This window comes from Trachypithecus francoisi, unplaced genomic scaffold (assembly GCF_009764315.1).
Source record: "Trachypithecus francoisi isolate TF-2019V2 unplaced genomic scaffold, Tfra_2.0 Lachesis_group10, whole genome shotgun sequence".
Taxonomy (NCBI): domain Eukaryota; kingdom Metazoa; phylum Chordata; class Mammalia; order Primates; family Cercopithecidae; genus Trachypithecus; species Trachypithecus francoisi.
Genome location: NW_022681455.1, coordinates 11,152,355 through 11,172,871, shown reverse-complemented (window position 1 = coordinate 11,172,871; position 20,517 = coordinate 11,152,355). Strand labels below are relative to the sequence as shown.

Below are 20,517 nucleotides of genomic sequence, written 5' to 3'. Positions count from 1 at the left end.
CAAAATCCAACCCTAGCACAATCCAATTCTTCCCATCCTACATTCTTGGCAGCTGAGCAGTCCTGGAGAAGTCACAACTTGCCCCAGCCAATGAAATTCATGGCTTTCTATCTCAACTGCATTCTCAAAGAAACTCCTCCATCTTTTTACTTGGCTTTGATGAGTTTCCTCAATCTTCCTGGTGGTTAATACTAACAAAAATGTGAAACATGATCTATGGCAAACAAGTTAACAAAACAACCTTGAGGGTGTTGAATACGGCATGGGAAGAAAACAAAACGTTAAATAAGGTAAATGTAATAATGTAGCTCTAACACTATATATATGTGTGTGTGTGTGTGTGTATGTGTCCTTTAATGCTATATATATGTCCTAAGTCATTTACTTTCATGGCACTAAGAAATATTATTGCTATCCTCTTATTCTTCTAGATTTGTAGTTTGAAAAATGGGGTGAAGTGCTGACCATTAGTAAGAATGGCTGCTTTCAAATCCCTTTATGTCCACGGCACCCTTCACACTTAGCATCCTTTATCAGAGACACACAATTTTTGTTGTATTCATTTTAATTTATTCTATGCAGTTTAAAGTGAAAGTTAAAACATCATACAAACCACAGAAGCTTTATAGTACTGACCAGTTTTAAAACAAAAACAGTGAATGATCATTTACATACATTCCTCATCTTTCATTTTACATCTTGTTATATATACAAAGGTACTATTAAAACACATAATTCTAAGTCTTTATAAACCTATTGTCAAGCAGCAAGATGGCAATGCATCATAGCAGAGCACAGAATATTTCCTTCAAGGAACCACAGCAGCAGTATTTGGTGAATGGTTACGCATAGAACCAACTTGGAGGATCATGTTAAACATTCCCCATAAAACAGGTAGCACATGTACATCAACAAATGAAAAATGTAACTTTAATTGCCATAAGATAAAATGTTACTCTTTACACTTTAAGTTAAAAACTATAGGACACTTTAGAAGCAGACAATACAAAGTGCTTTAGTTCTAGACTTCACAACAGAACACTATTCCATTAGTCGCTTGAAAGTCCATAACCTCTGAGGGCTGCTCAATGGCTTTTTAAAGTCAACCTCAAATGTAAAAGCACTTAAAGTTTACCAGTCAAAATCTAGTTATATCAGTTACATCTTACATTACAACATACTACTTGAGAAAACTGACTTTTAAAAAAGACTGCATCGTTGACTAATTTCAAAAATCGTTGCTCTTAAAAGTAAAAATGTACCACTTTCAAATCTTTCAACACGTTTTAAGATATCCTATTTTGTGAATCCATTACTTTATATATTCCAAACCTTCAGCAAAATAAAATTAAAATGGGTGTTAAACCTAATATCGAAAGAAATGGGTCTGCATGTCTGTGAGGTGGCTGTCCACCAGAGCAATATACTTGTTTCAACTACGAAAATATCACTACAAAATTCATCAAGTGATGGAAATATCAAAAACCTCATTTAACAGCACTACACAAATATTTAGTATTTTTGGCATTTAAATCAGAGCAACACAACCAATGCAATTGGTACAGGCAATTTTCACAAAAAGTTTCAAAAGCAAAACATTTGGAAATGAATGGCTGATTGGGAAGGAAATAGAACAACCTACCAGAGTCCTCAATTTTAGAATTAATCTTCAAAAGATGGCATGCTGATCACCATCATCCTTTGTGAGGGATTAGACAAGATTCTAATACATGTATGTGTTTTTAATGCTTATACTTTTAAGCTCTAAAATTAAACACAGGCTAGTCCACCTCCCACTGAGACTGAAAATGCAGTTGTGATGCAGCTCTGATAAGTTTCGCTACAAAAGCACTAAAACAGGAAAAGAAACACTATACCACATAAATAATTGTGTTAACTATCTTGCCTTAGTGGCATTAAGAAATATGTACCATGGTAAGTTGTGTTGTGAGGTGCACGAAGAGAACAAAGTTCTAAACAAAGGATTTTAGAGATCTTCATATTGGCCTCAGTGATGTTTCTTTACCCTCCCTAAGTGAGAGGCTAAGAGCTAACTAGTATGCTTTTAGGTGTATTTCACAAGTTAAATAGAGTATTTCTTAAAATTACATAAAATAAGACATGCTTAAAGCATAAATGTCAATAAATAATGCCAACATATATACCTCTACAAAAGTTAACCTGTATGAATTTGGGCATGACCCTTGTAGATTTCGGCAGGAGAGTTACATCAGCCATCAATTCTTTAATAGTGACATAACAGGAAGCTCACCAGCTACTTTAAGCTTTCCAGCAACTATTATCTAAACCTTAGGTATTCACCATAAAACAGAATCCATGGTTCAAAACATTAGACTATGAAAAATCTAATTTAAATATCCTCCCAGTACTGAAAAGTTTTGGGGGCTTTTTTTCTGATAATCATTTTAAGATGATATTTAGCTAGTAGGAAGCATTAAAATTAATGCTTGAAACCGTCACTGTTTTGCTATGCCCTAGAGTCACATAAAAATAGAAAATTGTATCTAATAAAGAAATGAAGACAGAAAGACTGTGCCTCGCTCTCAGCAGCTAGGAAATCTTCCCCTAGCAAACACATAAAACTAAAGTAATGTTCTGTGAATTCCCTTTTAGTATCTCCAAGAGCTACAATATAGCAAAGAGGTGTTCATCACAAATATTGGGACAGAGCCAGTGAACTGTTAAACAAAACTCTAAGCAAGAAGTATGAGGTATCAAACATCATAACACACCATCATAAAATAGAGGTTAAATATTTTGTGATGACTAGTCCTTAATAAAGGTTAAAAAAAAAACATAAAAAGAACTTGGGTTAATAAAATAAGTTGGCTTTGCATTTCATTCTTGTACAAAGCAGGTAACACTAAACAGGAAGGTTGTTTAATTCACATCTCTCCTCCCTGGTAAACGCTCAGTCCAGAGTTCAGTTAAGACAAACATGGAAACCTGGCAAGAGAGTCATTTTACAGCTAAGCGGGTATTTTCACCCACTACTGTTTTCCTCAATACGCATTACCTTTGAGGTCTCGTCAATGAATTGCTGTTTGGGAAGAAGTGTTTTTCTCCACAACACATTCCTTGAGCATAAAGTCCTCCTATACAAAGGGAGTAACTAATTCCACTCTTCCTGAAGTCGAAGATAGTTCTTAGATTCCTAAGTTACTCCTCTAAAATATCGAATAGGTTACCTGGCCCCCCAGCAATGTGTTTCACACACGATAACAACTTTAACATTATGAGTCAGAATCAAATTCCCCAATAAATAACTGCTATCTTAAAAAGAAAAATAAATTTACAAGCTACCATTCTTAATTTAACCTAAGATACTACCAATTGTTAAGATGCACCATATGTATCGCTAAGAAAAAACACTGCCCATTAAACTATGACACAATGCTTTCATATCACAGAAAACGTTTATTTTGTATTTATTGAAACAGCACTTTGAGTTCAACAGATTTTTATCACATCACTCTTGTGCATATGTAAAGAAAATGTGTGAAATAAATTGGTTAAGTTATAATTATAACTTCATATTCTGAATCCAACTCCTCTGAATCACTTTTCAAACCACAGTCATTGATGTCTGCGTTTTTCCACGTAACATCTCTCCCGGTGTTGTCAAGAGTACTGGTTACGCAGCACTTCTTGAAAGAGTGCTCCAACACTGTCTTCTGTTTAATGGCAGCGGGGAGCTTGGGACAAAACGATGTTTGATGCCTTAACGACAGTCCTGCTCGGCGCATGAATCGGTCACACCAGCCTCTTGTCGCTTTGAATTTTGTTTCATCAATTCCCAGGGTTTTGGCAATTTCTCCTGCCTTCAATTGCATTGCTTGGCGTGTGATAGGCAGTCCTTTTGCACGTGTCTCACTGACGAAATGTAGTACAGCTTCGTCTACTTGTGGGTATCTACCTTTCTTAGGTCCCGTAAAACATTTTGTTGTCGCTTTGCAGGAAAATATGGAATTGCGATCATTTCTCCAGCGACGGATATTTGCTTCACTCATATCAAATGTGCGCCCCGCTGCTCGGTTTCCATGCTTTTCTGCATACACAACAACTTTTCGTTTCAATGCTGAATCATAGTGTAATCTTTTTGAAGACATTTTAAAATGTCAGTTAAACCTGACACATTTGATACCAACAAAACACATGTTGGTTAAAGGAATGACACGATGACAAGCTGTAAATTCGCACATGCACACAGTAGGAGAATTACATGACTATCACCTGGTTGACAGTAATGAGATGCATCCCAATTTCAGACAAGTTAAAGTGGGAAGAAAAATGTACACTTTAGGGCGAACAAAATATGGTTTTTCAAGCCTTTAATGTTTACCAGATCTGCAGCAGTGCAAGAAAATAAGCCCAAAAGCCAAGGAATAAAAGTATAAGTAGAAAGCTAGTGAAACAAAAGATTATCTTTAAGATGAAATGTATAATAGTCCAATTTGGTTTTAATTCCCTTTATTTTTATATGGCTTACATGTAAATCTTTTTTCAAATTGGACTTAAAATCCAATACAAATGTTCTTCAGTCATCAGTAAATTTCAAAGCCAAGTCACTAAAAGACAGAAGCTAGCAACTGCCTTTTCATCCTTCACGAGTACACGACTATGTCTGGGGTCTGTGGCCTTCATCAGCAGGTGCCCTCCTTTGGCGAGCGGATCTGATTCTGTGTGGAGAGGAGGAAGTGTCTTCTTCAGTTTCAGACCCTGAAGGCTCATGATCTCCCTCTTGGGATCCTGTGTCTCCTACCAGTTCCCGGAGAAACTTGAATTTTGATAAAAAAAGATGCCATACAAAATACCAACCTATAGAGAAAGACAAAAACATTAAGAAAAGTTATTACACACAATGTTATCAATTCAGAACGTTATAGTTAATGGGGAGGTATATTACAAAATAATATATACAAATATACATAATTACAAATATATAATGATATAACAAACATTTTTTGTATGAGGAATAAGGATAAACTCTGGGATTACAGTAATGGCAAAAACAGTCTCTACCCTCATAGAATTTAGAATTCGGGCTGAGTCCATCTACAGTAAAATCAAAATGAGTTTATGATATCTAAGTAAAAGTGTTACTTATATTAAAATCAAATTTTTGAGAGCATTTTTCTGGGAAAGAAAATTCACTTTGCCATTTACTTGGACTTCCATATCTCAGTGCTATTTATTTACTAAAAGCAAGTTTGTTTCAATCAGAATCTATATGGCCTTAAATAGCAGGACTTAACAGCACTATGATGAAAACTACTCAGTCAGGACCAAGCTATCCATAAGTTTCTGGAAATAATTTTCAAAGAAAATATGTTTTCTTAAATTATATGATGAAAGACTAAAGCCACAGCACCAATATCTTAGATTCAAGGTGTTTAAAACACAGATTTTACAAATACAATATTTTCATGTCAATGTCATTAGAAAGTATGACTAATTCTCTTTTAACAAAAAAAAACAAGTCTTGTTTTTGCAAGCAGTAGTAAGGTTTTTAAATGTTCACTAATAAGGAACAAACATTAATCAATAAAGGAACACATAGGAGAAAACCTCTGAACCTATGCTTGGTTGCTCTAAAATGTTAAGAGCATAAAATAAACTAAATTAACCATCCTAACAAAGTTTTTCATGCTCATGTGTTTTCTTGATGCTGTCTACTTTAAAGACTCTGGCTGCATAGAATAGAAATGAAACACAGCATATTTTGTGAAAACAAAATACAACCAGCTTTTCTTGTCCAGTGTTAATCCAGGCCAAGATAAATGAATATGTAAGGGGAGTTTCTAATTTTACTTGTTTTTTTCTTACAATCTCTGGAAAAAAATTACTATAAACCCCTTGACACTAAAGACGAACTTCAGAGATTTAATCCATTTCTCAAGTTTTTGCTTTAAGCTTGGGTGCTGAGTGTTACCTGAACCAAACCATAAATATTTTCTGGTCAACTGTGTGTTTGAGTAAAGCACCCAACTTTGTAAAATATTATTTTAATGATATTCCAAATTAGCATCTTCTCTCTTTACCTAAAATTCTGTGTAAAACAGGCAGAGCAAATTAGTGGAAAGAACACTGAGGAAGGAGTCAGGAGTTCCAGTCCTGACAGAAGATTCACAAAGCTATAGTGAGGAGTTGAAAGAGAAGGTATCAAAAGGGCCGAGGTGCCTGGCATTAGGCATTTTCTAAAATGCTCAATTTGGTTGTCCTTAGGCAGTGGGATCTGAGGTAACTTCTGCTGGGTTTTTAAATTGAGATGTCATTCACATACCATAAAATTCATCCTTTTAAAGTATACAATTCAGTGTTTTTTAGTATATCCCCAAGATTGTACAACAATCACCACTACTGAAGTCCAAAATGTTTTCATCAACCCCAACAGAAACCTCATACCCATTAAAGGTCACTCCCCATCCCTGCTCCTACTAGCCCCTGGCAACCACTAATCTACTTTCTGTCTCTATGGATTTGCCTATTCTGAACATGTCATTTTAATGGAATCATACAATACGTGGCCTCTGTGTCTGGTTTTTCAAACTCAGCCCATGTTCCCAACGTGTGTCCACTGTGTTGTAAGCATCAGCACTTCATTTCTTTTTATGGTTGAATAATATTCCATTTTATGTACATATTACATTCTGTTTAAGGATTTACCAATTGATAGACATTTAGAAGTTTCTACTTTTGGCTATTATAGGAAACAAAGTTGCCACTTTTTGACTACAATGAATATTTGTGTACACGTTTCTCCATGGACCTATGTTCTCATTTATCTTGGGTGTATCTATCTAGAAGGGAATTGCTGGGTCATACGGTAACTCTGTGTTTAAACACTTGGAAACTGCAAAGCAGCTACAACACTTTACATTCCCACCTGCAATGTATGAGGTTCCAATTTCTCTACATCCTCACCAACACTTTATTGTCCATCTTTTTTATTACAGGACTCCTAGCAGGCATGATAGTATATCATGAAACTTTGATTTGCATTTCCCTCATGACTAATGATGTTTTGACATCTTTTCATGTTCTTATTAGTCATCTATTATCTTCTTTGGAGAAATATCTATTCATTTCTTATTCCCAGTTTTTAAATTTAGTTGCTTTTTATTATTGAGTTGTAACAGTTCTTAGTATATTCTAGATATTCGATGCTTATCAGGTGTATGATTTGCAAATATTTTCTCCCATTCTGTGGGCCGGCTTTTCACTATCTTAAAAAAGTCCTTTGAAGCACAAAAGTTTTTAAGGAAGCCTAATGCATCATTTTTCCCTTTGTTTGCTTGTACTTTGGATGGCGTATCTAGGAAACCACTGACCAATCCTACATCATGAAGATTTACAACTATGTAGTTCTTCTAAGAGTTTATAGTTTTGCTCTTAGATGTAAGTCTTTAATCCACTTTTGTTAATTTAGGTGTAAGAGAGGGGTCAAATTCATCCTTTTGCATGCGGAAATCAAGCTGTTCCAGGATCATTTGTTGAGAAGATTATTTTCCTCCACCATTACACTATATTAGCACCTTTGTCAAAAAGCAATTGGTCATAAATGTTACAGTTTATTTCTGGACTCTCAATTCCATCCCATTAACCTGCATATGCCTATCATTATTCTAGTCCCATACCACGTTGGTTACAGTAGCTTTATATTAAGTTTAAAAATCAGGAAATTTGAGTCCATCAGTGTTCTTTTTCAAGACTTTTGACTATTCTGAGTCATTTCCATGGGAATTTTAGAATAATTTTATCGATATGTTTTTTTTTTTAAAAAGGCACCAAGAATTTTGATAGGAACTGCATTTAATCTGTAGATCAATTTGGAGACCTATCTTGTTTTTTTAAAAAAATAAATTTCTCTGTACTTACCAAATTTTTCCACAATGAACACACATGGCTTTGGTAATTGGGATAAATGAGAAAGAAACCGGTAAGCACATCATGAATACTCTGTAGACTTATATTTTGTAAATACCTCAATGCCATTAATTGGCCTAAATTAACAAGGTCAGTTGACTTCAACAGATATCAAGGAAAACTTCTCTTAACTCTCAGGTTAGACTCGAAAATATAACCTAAAAGCTAAAAGAACTCACTTGATCAGGGTTTTTGTGCTAAACAGATATTACAGTGGTAAATTTACTATCAGAGAATTATAATCTTGCTAAAAACTGATGCTCTTGATTTTATTAAAGCCAAAGATTCCAACAGTGGCTACAATGTATAAAATGACCATAAAGAAGAGAGAGGAAATCCTTTGCCTGGAAAGACTATGATAAAGGGCCTCACCATTGGGGTTCCCACCATCATAAAGTACTACAGTGCTCTTGGGATGGTTAAGAAAGAGTAAGTCTCTCAGCACGGAAATCTACAAGACAAGGAACTGAGGACCGCTCTAGCTTTCAGAGGCTTGGGATATAAGAGCATTCAGCTAGATCATAGACTCTCCCCCAATTTTAGTAAGAGGAATCAAAAAAATTTTTTTGGCAATCACTGTCAGCAACCAATGTAAGGGATTCAATCCCAAGTAAAAATTCAGAACCAGAATGTGGTGTCAATGAGAAAAATTCCAGAGTTTGGAGAAGCAGGTTATGGCTACTGTGTCCACTCAGCACCCCTCCCCACCCTGGCCAGCCGAGCCACCCCAGCTCACTCACCACCCCTCCCCACCCTGGCCAGCCGCACCACCCCAGCTCACTCACCACCCCTCCCCACCCTGGCCAGCCGAACCACCCCAGCTCCATACTGCTGTAATTTTTATCCTCAAATCTGGAGAGAGGCAAGCTTCAACAGCATGCATGTTTCACCCAATTCTGTCTGGGTACAGGCTGTGTGAGGGCTGGGGGGAAACATGCAGTAGTGACACTGTTTCTCACAAAACACTGCGAGGTATGGAATTCCCCTAATATAACTATGGAGTTCATCCATTGGTCAGCCAAAAAGAACAAATACCCAGTTGTTTTGTTTTTCTTACAATGACTACTGTAATGATAGGTTGGGAGTACAAAGGAAAGAGATAAATTGTAGTTTAGATAAGAACTGCAGTCAATTCACTAAACTGAGGAAAGTTCAACAAGTTGTCCTCCAAGCAAAATGACTAAGTTCTTACAGAGGTGTAATTCTGGGGACAGACAGGAGGAGGACAGGAAGGGGGGTGTTTCCATATCATAATACTTAGGATTAGGAAGATCTGATGTTTCTACCATAGGCTATTTATCAAAGAGTGTTCATAGTCTGAACAAAGGATGAGACTAAAAATGCTGGGCAGTTTGAATGGGAAAACGACACATGACACACCTGTTTTGAGGAAAAAAACCATTATTAAAGCCCCAATGAATATATACCAGAAGAAGTATGACCGAGCAAAGAATAAACTAAGAGAGGTATTACGTGCCAGATACAACTGCCAATAAGCTATTCAACTGCTATGTTAGACATGACAATACTAATAACTAGGAGGAATCACACTACCTGACTTAAAAATATACCACAAAGCTATAGCAACCAACACATCATGGTACTAACATAAAAAGAGACACACAGACAAATGGAACAGAATAGAGAATCCAGAAATAAATCCATGTATTAACAGCCAACTGATTTGACACACCCACCAAGAACATTCAAGTTCCTCAAAAAACTAAAAATAGATTTACCATATGATCCAACAATGCTCCTGTTGGTTTATATAGCCAAAAGAAAGGAAATCGGTATATTCAAGAGATATTTCCATACATGCTCATGTTTATTGCAGAACTATTCACAATAGCAAAATATGAAATCAACCTAAGTGCCAGCAATGGATAAATGGAGAAAGAAAATGTGGCACAGATACACAACAGAATACTATTCCGCCATAACGAATGTGTCCTGTCATTTGCAGCAACATGGATGGAGCTGGAGGTTATTATGTTAAGTGAAATAAGTCAGACACAGAAAGACAAATATCACATCACCTCACTCATATGTGGCAGCTAAAAAAGTTGATCTTACAGAGCTAGAGTAGAGTGATGGTTATTGGAGTCTGGGAAGTGTTGAGGTGGGGAGGGGATGAAGAGAGGTTGATTAGTGGGTACAAAAATACAATTAGAGAGGAGGGAGGAAAAGCAAGATGGCCAAACAGAAGCCTCTAGTGACCATCGCCCCTGTAGCAATGCGAAACTGAACAACCATCCACACAAAAAAGCACCTTCATAAAAATAAAAAATCAGGTGAATGATCACAGTACCTGGTTTTAACATCATATTAATAAAAGAGGTACTGAAGAGGAAAGATAGTCTCAAAATGCCTACGCTACCCTCCCTCCTCTGTCAGCAGCAGTCACACGGCATGGAAAGAGAATCTGTATGCCTGGGGGAGGGAGAGCATAGTGATTATGGGACTCTGTCCTGTCACAAGAGAAAGCAAGGCAGGACAGAACTCAGTCTGCACCCACATAGGGAGCAGTTAGACCAGTTCTAACCACAGGGGAATTGCCCACCACAGCAACTGGAACCTGAGTTCCAGCAAGCCCTACCACCATGGGCTGAAGTGCTCTGGGGACCTCAGTAAACTTGAAAGGGAGTCTAAGTCACAAGGACTAAAATTCCTGGACGAGTCCTCGTGCTGTGCTGGGATGGGCTTGGAGCCAGTGGACTTAGGGAGCGCACGACCTAGTGAGACACCACCTGGGGCAACCAAAGGAGTGCTTGCATTACCACTCCTCAACCACAAGCAGTACAGCTCACAGATCTGGGAGAGACTTCTTCCCTCTGTTTGAGGAGAGAGGAGAGGAGAGAGTAAAGAGGACTTGGTCTTACAACTTGGTTATCAGCTTAGCCATACTAGAACAGGGTACCAAGCAGAGACATGAGATTGCCATTCTGGGCCCCAGCTCCCAGCTGACATTTCCAGATACACCCTGGGCCAGATGGGAATCTGCTGCCTTGAATGGAAGGACCTGCTCCTAGCAGGATTCACTGCCTGCTTAGTACACAGCCCCTGGAACCTAAATAGTCAACAGTGGCAGCCAAACAGTACTTACTGAGGGCCTTGAGTGAGACTCAGAGCCATGTTGGCCTCAGATGTGACCCAGCACATTCTGAGCTGTGGTGGCTATGAGGAGAAACTCTTACTCAAGGAAAGGAGAGAAAAGAGTGAAGAGAACTTTGTCTTGCAGCTTGGGTACCAGCTCGGCTACAGTGGGACAGAACACTAAGCAGCCTCCTGGTGTCCTCAGTTCCAGGTCTTGGCTCCTAGATGGTATTTCTGGACCTGCCCTGGGCCAGAGGGAAGTCCACTGTCCTGAAGGAGAGACTAAGTCATGACAGCATTCACCACAAGCTAACTAAGTGATATGGTTTGGCTGTGTCCCCACCCAAATCTCACCACAAGCTAACTGAGTGATATGGTTTGGCTGTGTCCCCACACAAATCTCTTTTGGAATTGTAGCTCCCGTAATTGCCACGTGTTGTGGGAGGGACCCAGTGGGAGATAACTGAATCACAGGGGGCAGTTTCCTCCATACTGTTCTCCTGGTAGTGAATAAGTCTCACGAGATCTGACGGTTTTATCAGGGGTTTGCATTTTTGCGTCTTCCTCATTCTCTCTTTGGCTGCTGCCATCCATGTAAGATGAGACTTGCTCCTCCTTGCCTTCCGCCATAATTGTGAGGCTTCCCCAGCCATGTGGAACTGTAAATCCAATTAAACCTCTTTATTTTGTAAATTGCCCAATCTCAGGTTACGTCTTTATCAGCAGCATGAAAGCGGACTAATACACTGAGCCTTGAGTGAACACTGGTGGCTGGAAGACAGTAGTCCCTGTGGGCCTAGGGCAGTTGTGGCCACAAGGAAACAGTTCTCTGAGGAAAGGGAAGACTGGGAGGGGTTTTGTCTTGCAGCTTCAGTGCCAGCTTAGCTGCAGTAGAACAGAGAGCACCAGGTAAATCTGTAAGTTTCCCAACTCCTGGCCCTGGCTCCCAGACAGCTAGCGGAGAACTCACCCCACCCTAATGGGAAGGACACAAGCCTGACTGGCAGATTCACCACCTGCTGACTGTAGAGCCCTTGGGTTTTGAGCACACATAAGTGGCAGCCAGGCAGTGGTCACCATAAGCCTCAATCAAGACCCACTGTTATGCTAGTTTCGAGTGTGACTCAGCAAAGTCCCAGCTGTGGTGGCCACAGGGGTGACCATGTTACCCCTTCCCCAGCTCCAGGCAGCTCAGCACAGACAGAGATTCCATTTATTTTGGGAAAAGTAAGGGAAGAGAATAAGAGTTTCTGCTTGCTAACCCAGAGAATTCTTCTGGATCTTACCTAGGACAACTAAGGTGGTGCCTCTACAAGTCTGTAAGAGCCACAGCATAACTGGGCTTGGGATGCTTCCTAATGCAGACATGGCTACAGTGAACAAACACTTAGATCACAATGCCCAAGTCCCTTCAAATACTTGGAAAGCATTCCCAAGAAGGATAGGTACAAAGAAGCCCAGATTGTGAAGACTACAATAAACACCTAACTCTGCAATGACCAGACACCAATAAACATTCAGAAGCATCAAGACCATCCAGGAAAACATGACCTCACCAAAGGAACTCACTAAGGAACCAGAGACCACTCCCAGAGATATGTGACCTTTCAGAGAGAGGAAAATAGCTGTTTTGAGGAGGCTCAACAAAATTAAAGATAACAGAATGAAATGCTTTCCAAGTATTTGAAGGGACTTGGGCATTGTGATCTAAGTGTTTGTTCACTGTAGCCATGTCTGCATTAGGAAGCATCCCAAGCCCAGTTATGCTGTGGCTCTTACAGACTTGTAAATTCAAATTTATCTGATAGGATATTTATCCTATCAGATAAATTTAACAAAAAGATTGAAATAATTTTTTAAAATCCAGTAGAAATCTGGAGCTGAAAACTTCAACTGAAATATTGAAGAATGCATCAGAGCCTCTCAACAGCAGAACTGATCAAGCAGAAGAAAATTAGTGACCTTGAAGACAGGCTATTTGAAAATATGCAGCCAGGGCTGGGCGCCATGGCTCGCGCCTATAATCTCAGCACTTTGGGAGGCCGAGGCAGGCGGATCACGAGGCCAGAAGTTCGAGACCAGCTTGGCCAACATAGTGAAACCCCGTCTCTACTAAAAATACAAAAATTAGCTGGGCATGGTGGCATGCACCTGTAGTTCCAGCTACTCGGGAGGCTGAGGCAGGAGAATCACTTGAACACGGGAGGCGGAGGTTGTGGTGAGCCAAGATTGTGCCACTGCACGCCAGCCGGGGCAACAGAGCGAGACTCCGTCTCAGAATAAATAAAATAAATGAAAATATGCAGTCAGAGGAGACAAAAGAAAAAAGAAGTACATCTACAAGATCTAGAGAATGACCTCAGAAGGGCTAATCTAAGAATTATAGGCCTTAAAGGGGAGGTAGAGAGAGAGATTAGGGTACAAAGTTTATTTAAAGAGATAACAGAGAACTTCTCAAACCTAGAGAAAGGTATCAATACTCAAGTACAAGAAAGTTACAGAACACCAAGCAGATTTAACCCAAAGAAGACTACTTCAAGGCATTTAATAATCAAACTCCCAAAGGTAAAGGACAAAGAAAGGATCATGAAGGCAGCAAGAGAAAAGAAACAAATAAGATACTCAGAAGCTTGAACATGTCTGGCAGTCAACCTCTCAGTGGAAACCTTACAGGTCAGGAGAAAGTGGCATGGCCTTTTTTTTTTTTTTTTTTTTTTTTTTTTTTTTAACACAGGGTCTCACTCTGTCACCCCGGCTGGTCTGGAGTGCAATGGCATGATCTCAGCTCACTGCAACTTCTACTTCCCAGGTTCAAGCAATTCTTCTGCTTCAGCCTCCCGAGTAGCTGAGATTACAGGTGTGCACTATCACACCCAGCAAATTTTTGTATTTTTAGTAGACACGGGGTTTCACCATGTTGGCCAGGCTGGTCTCAAACTCCTTACTTCAAGGGATCCACCTGCCTTGGCCTCCCAAAGTGCTGGAATTACAGGCGTGAGCCACCACACCAGGCTTTTTTTTTTTTTTTTTTTTTTAAGATGGAGTCTCACTCTGTTGCCCAGACTGGAGTGCAGTAGCACTATCTCGGCTCACTGCAACCTCTGTCTCCCGGGTTCAGGTGATTCCCCTGCCTCAGCCTCCCAAGTAGCTGGCATTACAGGTGCACGCCAACATGCCCAGCTGATTTTTGTATTTTTAGTAGAGATGGGGTTTTGCCACATTGGCCAGGCTGGTTTGAAACTACTGACCTCAGGTGATCCACCAGCCTCGGCCTCCCAAAATGCTGGGATTACAGGTGTGAGCTACCATGCCTGGCCATGGCATGACATATTTAAAGTGCTGAAGGAAAAAAAAAATATCCTAGAACAGTATATCAAGCAAAAATATCCTTCAAACATGAAGGAGAAATTAAGACTTTCCCGCTAGGGGATTTAGTCAACACCAAACCTATCCTACAAGAAGTGCTAAAGGGAGTTCTTCAACCTGAAAGAGGAGGACATGGTCTCTTGAATGAGTGCTGGGGAAACTGGATATCCATATGCAAAGGAATGAAACTAGACTCCTATCTCTCACCATATACAAAAATCAAATCAAAACAGCTTAAGACTTATATATTTAAGACCTCAAATCATGAAACAACTATAAGAAAACACTGAGGAAACTCTCTGGGACACTGGCCTAAGCAAAGACTTCTTCAGTGATACCTCAAAAGCACAACCAACCAAAGCAAAAACGGGCAAACGGGATCCCATCAAGTTTAAAAGCTTCTGCGCAGCAAAGGAAACAACCAGTAAGATGAAGAGACAACCGACAGAATGGGAGAAAATATATGCAAACTATCCATCTGACAAAGGATTAATAACTACAACATATAAAGAGCTCAAACAACTCTACAGGAAAAAAGTGTAATAATTCAATTAAAAATGGGCAAAAGATCTGAATAGACATTTCTCAGAAGAAGACATGCAAATGGCAAACAGGTATATGAAAAGGTGCTCAACATCCCTGATCATCAGAGAAATGCAAAACGAAACTACAATGAGATATCATCTCACCTAGTTAAAATGGCTTTTATCCAAAAGATAGACAATAATAAATGCTGGGTGAGAATGTGGAGAAAAAAGGAACCCTTGTACAATGCTGGTGGAAACATTGTGGACATAAGTTAGTAACACCACTATGGAGAACAATTTGGAGGTTCCTTTAAAAATCTAAAAATAAAACTACCATATGATCCAGCAATCCCACTGCTAGGTATTTCCCCACCTACCCCCCTAAAAAAAGGAAATCAATATACTGAGGAGATACCTACATTCCCATGTTTACTGCAGTACTATTCACAATAGTCAAGATTTGGAAGCAACCTAGGTGTCCATCAACAGACAAATGGATTTTAAAAACGTGGTACATATACACAATGGAATACTATTCAGCCATAGAAAAGAATGAGATCCTGTCACTTGCAATAACATGGATGAAACTGGAGGATGTTAAATGAAAAAAGCCAAGCACGGAAAGACAAACTTTGTATGTTCTCACTTATTTGTAGGAGTTAAGAATTAAAACAACTGAACTTATAGAAAGTAGAATGATAGTTCCCAGAGGCCGGGAAGGGTATTGAAGGGGCAGGGAGTGGGAACGGTTAATGGGTACAAAAACATATTTGGATAGAATGAGTAAGATCTACTATTTGACAGCACATCGGGGTGATCACAGTCAATAATAACTTGCTGTACATTTATAAAAATAACTAAAAATAAAAGAATTATAACACAAAGGATACATGCTTGAAGTAGTGAATACCGCATTTATCCTGATGTGATTATTATGCATTGCATGCTCATATCAAAATATCTCATGTACTCCCTATATATACCTACTATGTACCCACAAAAATAAAAAATACATACAATAATTTATTGTATATTTCAAAATAGCTAGAAGATTTGAAATGTTCCCAACATAAAGAAATGGTAAATGTTTGAGTTGATGGATATGCTAAATACTTTGCTTTGATCATGGTACATTATATTTATGTATTGAAATATATGTACTCCATAAATATGTATAATTATTATGTAACAATAAAAATAATAATAGCTAACTTTTAAAACTCTGGGACAAGAACTGTAAGAAAATGCTTTGCACATATCATCTAATGGCCAAATTGTTATTCAGTTGAACTAAACTGTTGTGTCACACACTTCTGGTATGCCACACTCCTTGCTGCTAATAGGGCTCAAATCTATTCAGCTATGGTATTTGTAATCATCTTATGACAAATGTAACACGAAATAGAAAGTCACATACATAGTTCATCTCTTGTTATTTTAATAAAGCAGCTTTTAGTTTAAGTTAGAGAATCCCAAAGACAGCTTAAACAAAAAAGGGGAATTTACTAAAAGCTACAGAGGTGGGTGTCTCAGAGAGCATGGGAGGAAGCGCCCTTACGAGGGACGAGAACTAGGAGAAGGTTCGCATGAACTGAGGTCATTTGCTCAGCATTATCTGGTTCTCTCTGCACACTGGCTCCATTTTCCTCTATGCTTCTCTCTGTAGATTGCTCCTCCTCCCCCCAGCTTTCTAAAACACAAACCTAGAAAAAACACAACGTAGAATCTCTGAGTTCAAGCGTTAGCCCTAGGAGCAGGTACAGTGAACATGGATATAGGGCCCATCCCTGAGAGGACATGGGTGTTTTTAATTTTTATTTATTGTAGAGATAGGGTCTTGCTTTGTTGCCCAGGCTGGTCTCAAACTCCCGGTTCAAGTGATCCTCCCGCCTTGGCCTCTCAAAGTGCTGGGATTACAGGTGTGAGTTGCCACGCCCAGCTGACATGGGTGTTTTTTGAGATTAAAGGGGAGTGGAGGGAATAGCCCGGGAAAAGATGCTCAGTAATGGTATCTTGATATCTCCTCCACCTTTACTAGACGATAGGCTCTTGGAGGATGGCCTCTATCACGGGAGCCACCTCGTCTCAAAAACAAAACAAAACAAAAAAAAACCAGAAACCCCAGCAGGCAGTAATATTTTGTTAGATAATGTCTAACCAAAACCTTCAATCTTCTTGGAATCTGCCCCGATTCCTTTAAAGCACAGGCCTGACCTTTGATAAAGGTCCACACAGCAAAAAGTCCTCCACCTCTAGAGCAGAGGAACTACTTACTCAGGGGAAGGTGGGCTCACAAGAGGATAGGCCTAACCTTTGGTCCATACTGCAAAAAGGTCACAGGCCTGACCTTTGGTCCACACTGCAAAAAGCCCTCCATCTATAGGGCAGAGGAACTACTCAGAGTCGGGGCAAGGTAGGGTCACAAGAGGACAGGAATCGTATTTTCCATTTTAGGGAAAAGAACACCTATAAAAGTAAGGCGAATTCAAAATTATTATCCAGTGCAATGATTCGAGTTGAAGGTATGTGATTACCACACTGCACCCTTCACAAGAGGGGTCATTCAGACTTCGAAATCTGCTGAGGAGTTTTTAGAAAATGCAGATTGCCAAGAGCTCATCCCAGATATCCCAACATCAGTCTCCAGGGATTGTGCTTATTCATGTTTTTAAGCTCCCTAGATGATTCTGATGCACATGCAGCCTTGGAAAAGACAAAAAGAAGTGAAAAAGAAGCATGAGTGCTGCTGCCAATCAATTGTGGAGACTGGCCAAGAAAAAGAAGAAAAAGATTAGCAGTGGGGTGTCCATGGGGGATAGACAGAACAACAGTTGACCAGAGAACCTGAGAAGACTCGACTTCAGAAAACACAGCTTAATGCAAAATCAGTATTTACTAGTGAGACAGTGTAGGTATGTATGTAAGGGGAGCAACAAAGAAACTGGCCAGACATTGCTGATAAGTGGAGCAATGCTGCAGGAGGACCATGGATATGATGACCGACATAAGGGATAGTCAGTAGTGGACATAAAGAATGACTGTATCTTGCTCCAAGTAGAACTGTATTATGTCTAGTTAATAGAATGGTTTAATACAGCACTTACAAATTCAGAACTCATTCTCTTGTAAACAATGAGTGGAAGAGAAGACAAGTGAAAAGTTATGTAATAGAAAATAAAGCATCACTCTTTACATGATATTGGTAAGAGAGCACCAAATACCAGGAGAGGGGTGTGTATGCAGGTGTGTGTGTTGGGAGGGGGAGAGGCACCTGTATAACCATAAATATAGACCAACCTAATCTGGACTCGGGGCCCTAGTGACTAACTTCTCCCAGGTGTGCACATGTATTTTGGGGGAGAAGGGAATGAAGGAAGCAAAACCACTAAAACCCAGGCAGCCTTTTTCTGAAAAAGACTTACCAGTTGCACCCTGTATGCCTACAGCGGACTTCTTACAGAAGTATAGCTTATACAATTCCTCCCACCCAGACCCAAAAGGCACATATCAGAAACTTCTTAACTCTTATTCTATGGGCATGGGTCTAGAACCATGTCCTGGGATTTAGTAAGACAGAAACAGTAGAGAGTGAGAAGAAAGGAGAGGTGAGGGGCAAAGGACAGTCTATAATACACTGACTGTTAAAATGAGCTTTGCAGTTTTTCAGCTTAAAAAGGAAGTTTATGTCTTGCTTCGGTCTGGCATTGTATGCCAGAATAACTAGTAATCAATAGAGGGTGTGTATTCTGAGATAAGCAAAAGAGTACTCACTTCTGTGTGCCAATAACTAAGCATTTGTTCAAATGATGAATTTCATGAAACACACTGTAAATTGTTTTGTATGTAAGATAGACATGCTGGCAGCAGAAGGGTTGTGATAGATGAACTTGAGTGATGAACCATCACCATCAACACACCACAAACCTAGGGGAGAAGTGTAATTTCACCTTCAATCATACAGTTATCAGTTCACAAAGTGCTTTTACATTCAATCATTGTGCTCGTACACAATCCATCTGAATGAGACCAGCAATCACTATTCCCATTTTCTAAATAAGAAAATAAAGGCACACAGGTGACTCATGACATTTGAAGACAGCCAGCTACGTAAGACAGCAATGAATCTTAACAGTGTATCAAACTTCTCAGATTTTCATGGTGACACTATGACTAAAACACAAAGCACTATCTAGAGAACGAGAATACCATTTTGCTACTTGCTATAGTCTGAATGTTTGTGTGCCCCAAAAATTCATATATTGAAATTTAATCCCCAATGTGATAGTATTTGCAGGTGAAGCCTCTGGGAGGTGCATAGGGTGGAGACTCATGAATGGGATTAATGCATTTATTAAAATAACACCCCAGAGAGCTCCCTCACTGCTTCCCCTTCTGCCATGTTTGGACACAGTGAGAAGACAGACATCCATGAATCAGGAAGCAGGCCCTCACCAGACCCTAAATCTGCCAGTACCTTGACCTTGGATTTCCCAGCCCTCTAGAACCATGAGAAATAAAGTTTCGTTGTTTATAAGCCACCCAGTCTATGACATTTTTGTTACAGCAGCCCAAACAGACTAAGACACATTACCCAAGGCATTTTCAGTCCAAAAGCCCAGGTGCAGTAAGTATCACCACAAATTCCTATATTTGTAAATTGTGGAATCATTCCAATGGAGTTATATAATCTCACCTTAATGATGGCATTTAAGTAGCTAGATGACTGGCTCAATACCGATTTCACATTTATAAAAAGCTCTTTTCCATTTTCAATCTTATTACCTTATTTTCATTTTACTCTGAAGGCAGCAAAGGCTCATCTGTGAGACAGTATGTCCAAGTCCTAAACGCAGACTAAACCAAGTAAGCCGAGCTTTTCTAATTCTTAAAATTCTCCCTCTACTGCACACCCCTTTCTCAATGACACACTAGGCAATGCTAGAAGTTAAGCCCCTGGAGTTGCCACTACAAATCAACACAAATTTGAGCCATAGTACCTATAAATCCAAAGCCTTTCTATCCAATAATCATAAGACATTTCAAGTTGCCTTTAAAAATCTCTTCTCTCTTTCTGTTCTCTTCTTCTGGTGATCACAACACTGCCATGGATCCAAATATCATCGTTATTACAGACGATGAAACCAAATTTTCATCCACACTTTCCACCTTTCCTGAACCTCAAGAGGGAATTTCTACCTGGCTAGTTTGAAGACATCTCAAAAACAGCAAGTGAGTGAGAGATTGAGAGAGGCTGAGAGAGAGAGAGACAGCACACGCACACGTGTCTGCTGTCTGTCTCCATCCAACAGCTCTCTGGGGGAACTATATTCTCTCCCCATCTCTATGGCAGAAAAGAGTTCCTCTTCAGCATTTTGTTCCCACTTTATCTTATCCCAGTGCTGCAGATTTTATTTTAATGAACCCTATCTGTTTCCTTCTCTACATTCCTAGTGCCATTCTCTATCCTAGATCACATCCTTGTATCTATCAACTAGATTGTCACCATAATTTCTTATATCTCAGAGGCATGTTAGACCACAATGTTCTTCCATGAATCCTAAAACTCAATGACTTATTTCTG

At 39.4% G+C, this 20,517-nt stretch overlaps 1 protein-coding gene across 1 annotated transcript in view; it reads right to left on the bottom strand.

Annotated features, from left to right (window-relative positions):
• Positions 1 to 547: 547 nt before the first annotated feature.
• SMIM13 (small integral membrane protein 13) overlaps positions 548 to 20,517 on the bottom strand; it is a 43,022-nt gene continuing 23,052 nt past the window's right edge. Inside the window, exon 2 of the mRNA XM_033216218.1 lies at positions 548 to 4,839. Coding sequence (XP_033072109.1) covers positions 4,640 to 4,839 — 200 coding nt within the window. The 3' untranslated portion in view covers positions 548 to 4,639. The remainder of the gene's footprint in view (positions 4,840 to 20,517) is intronic.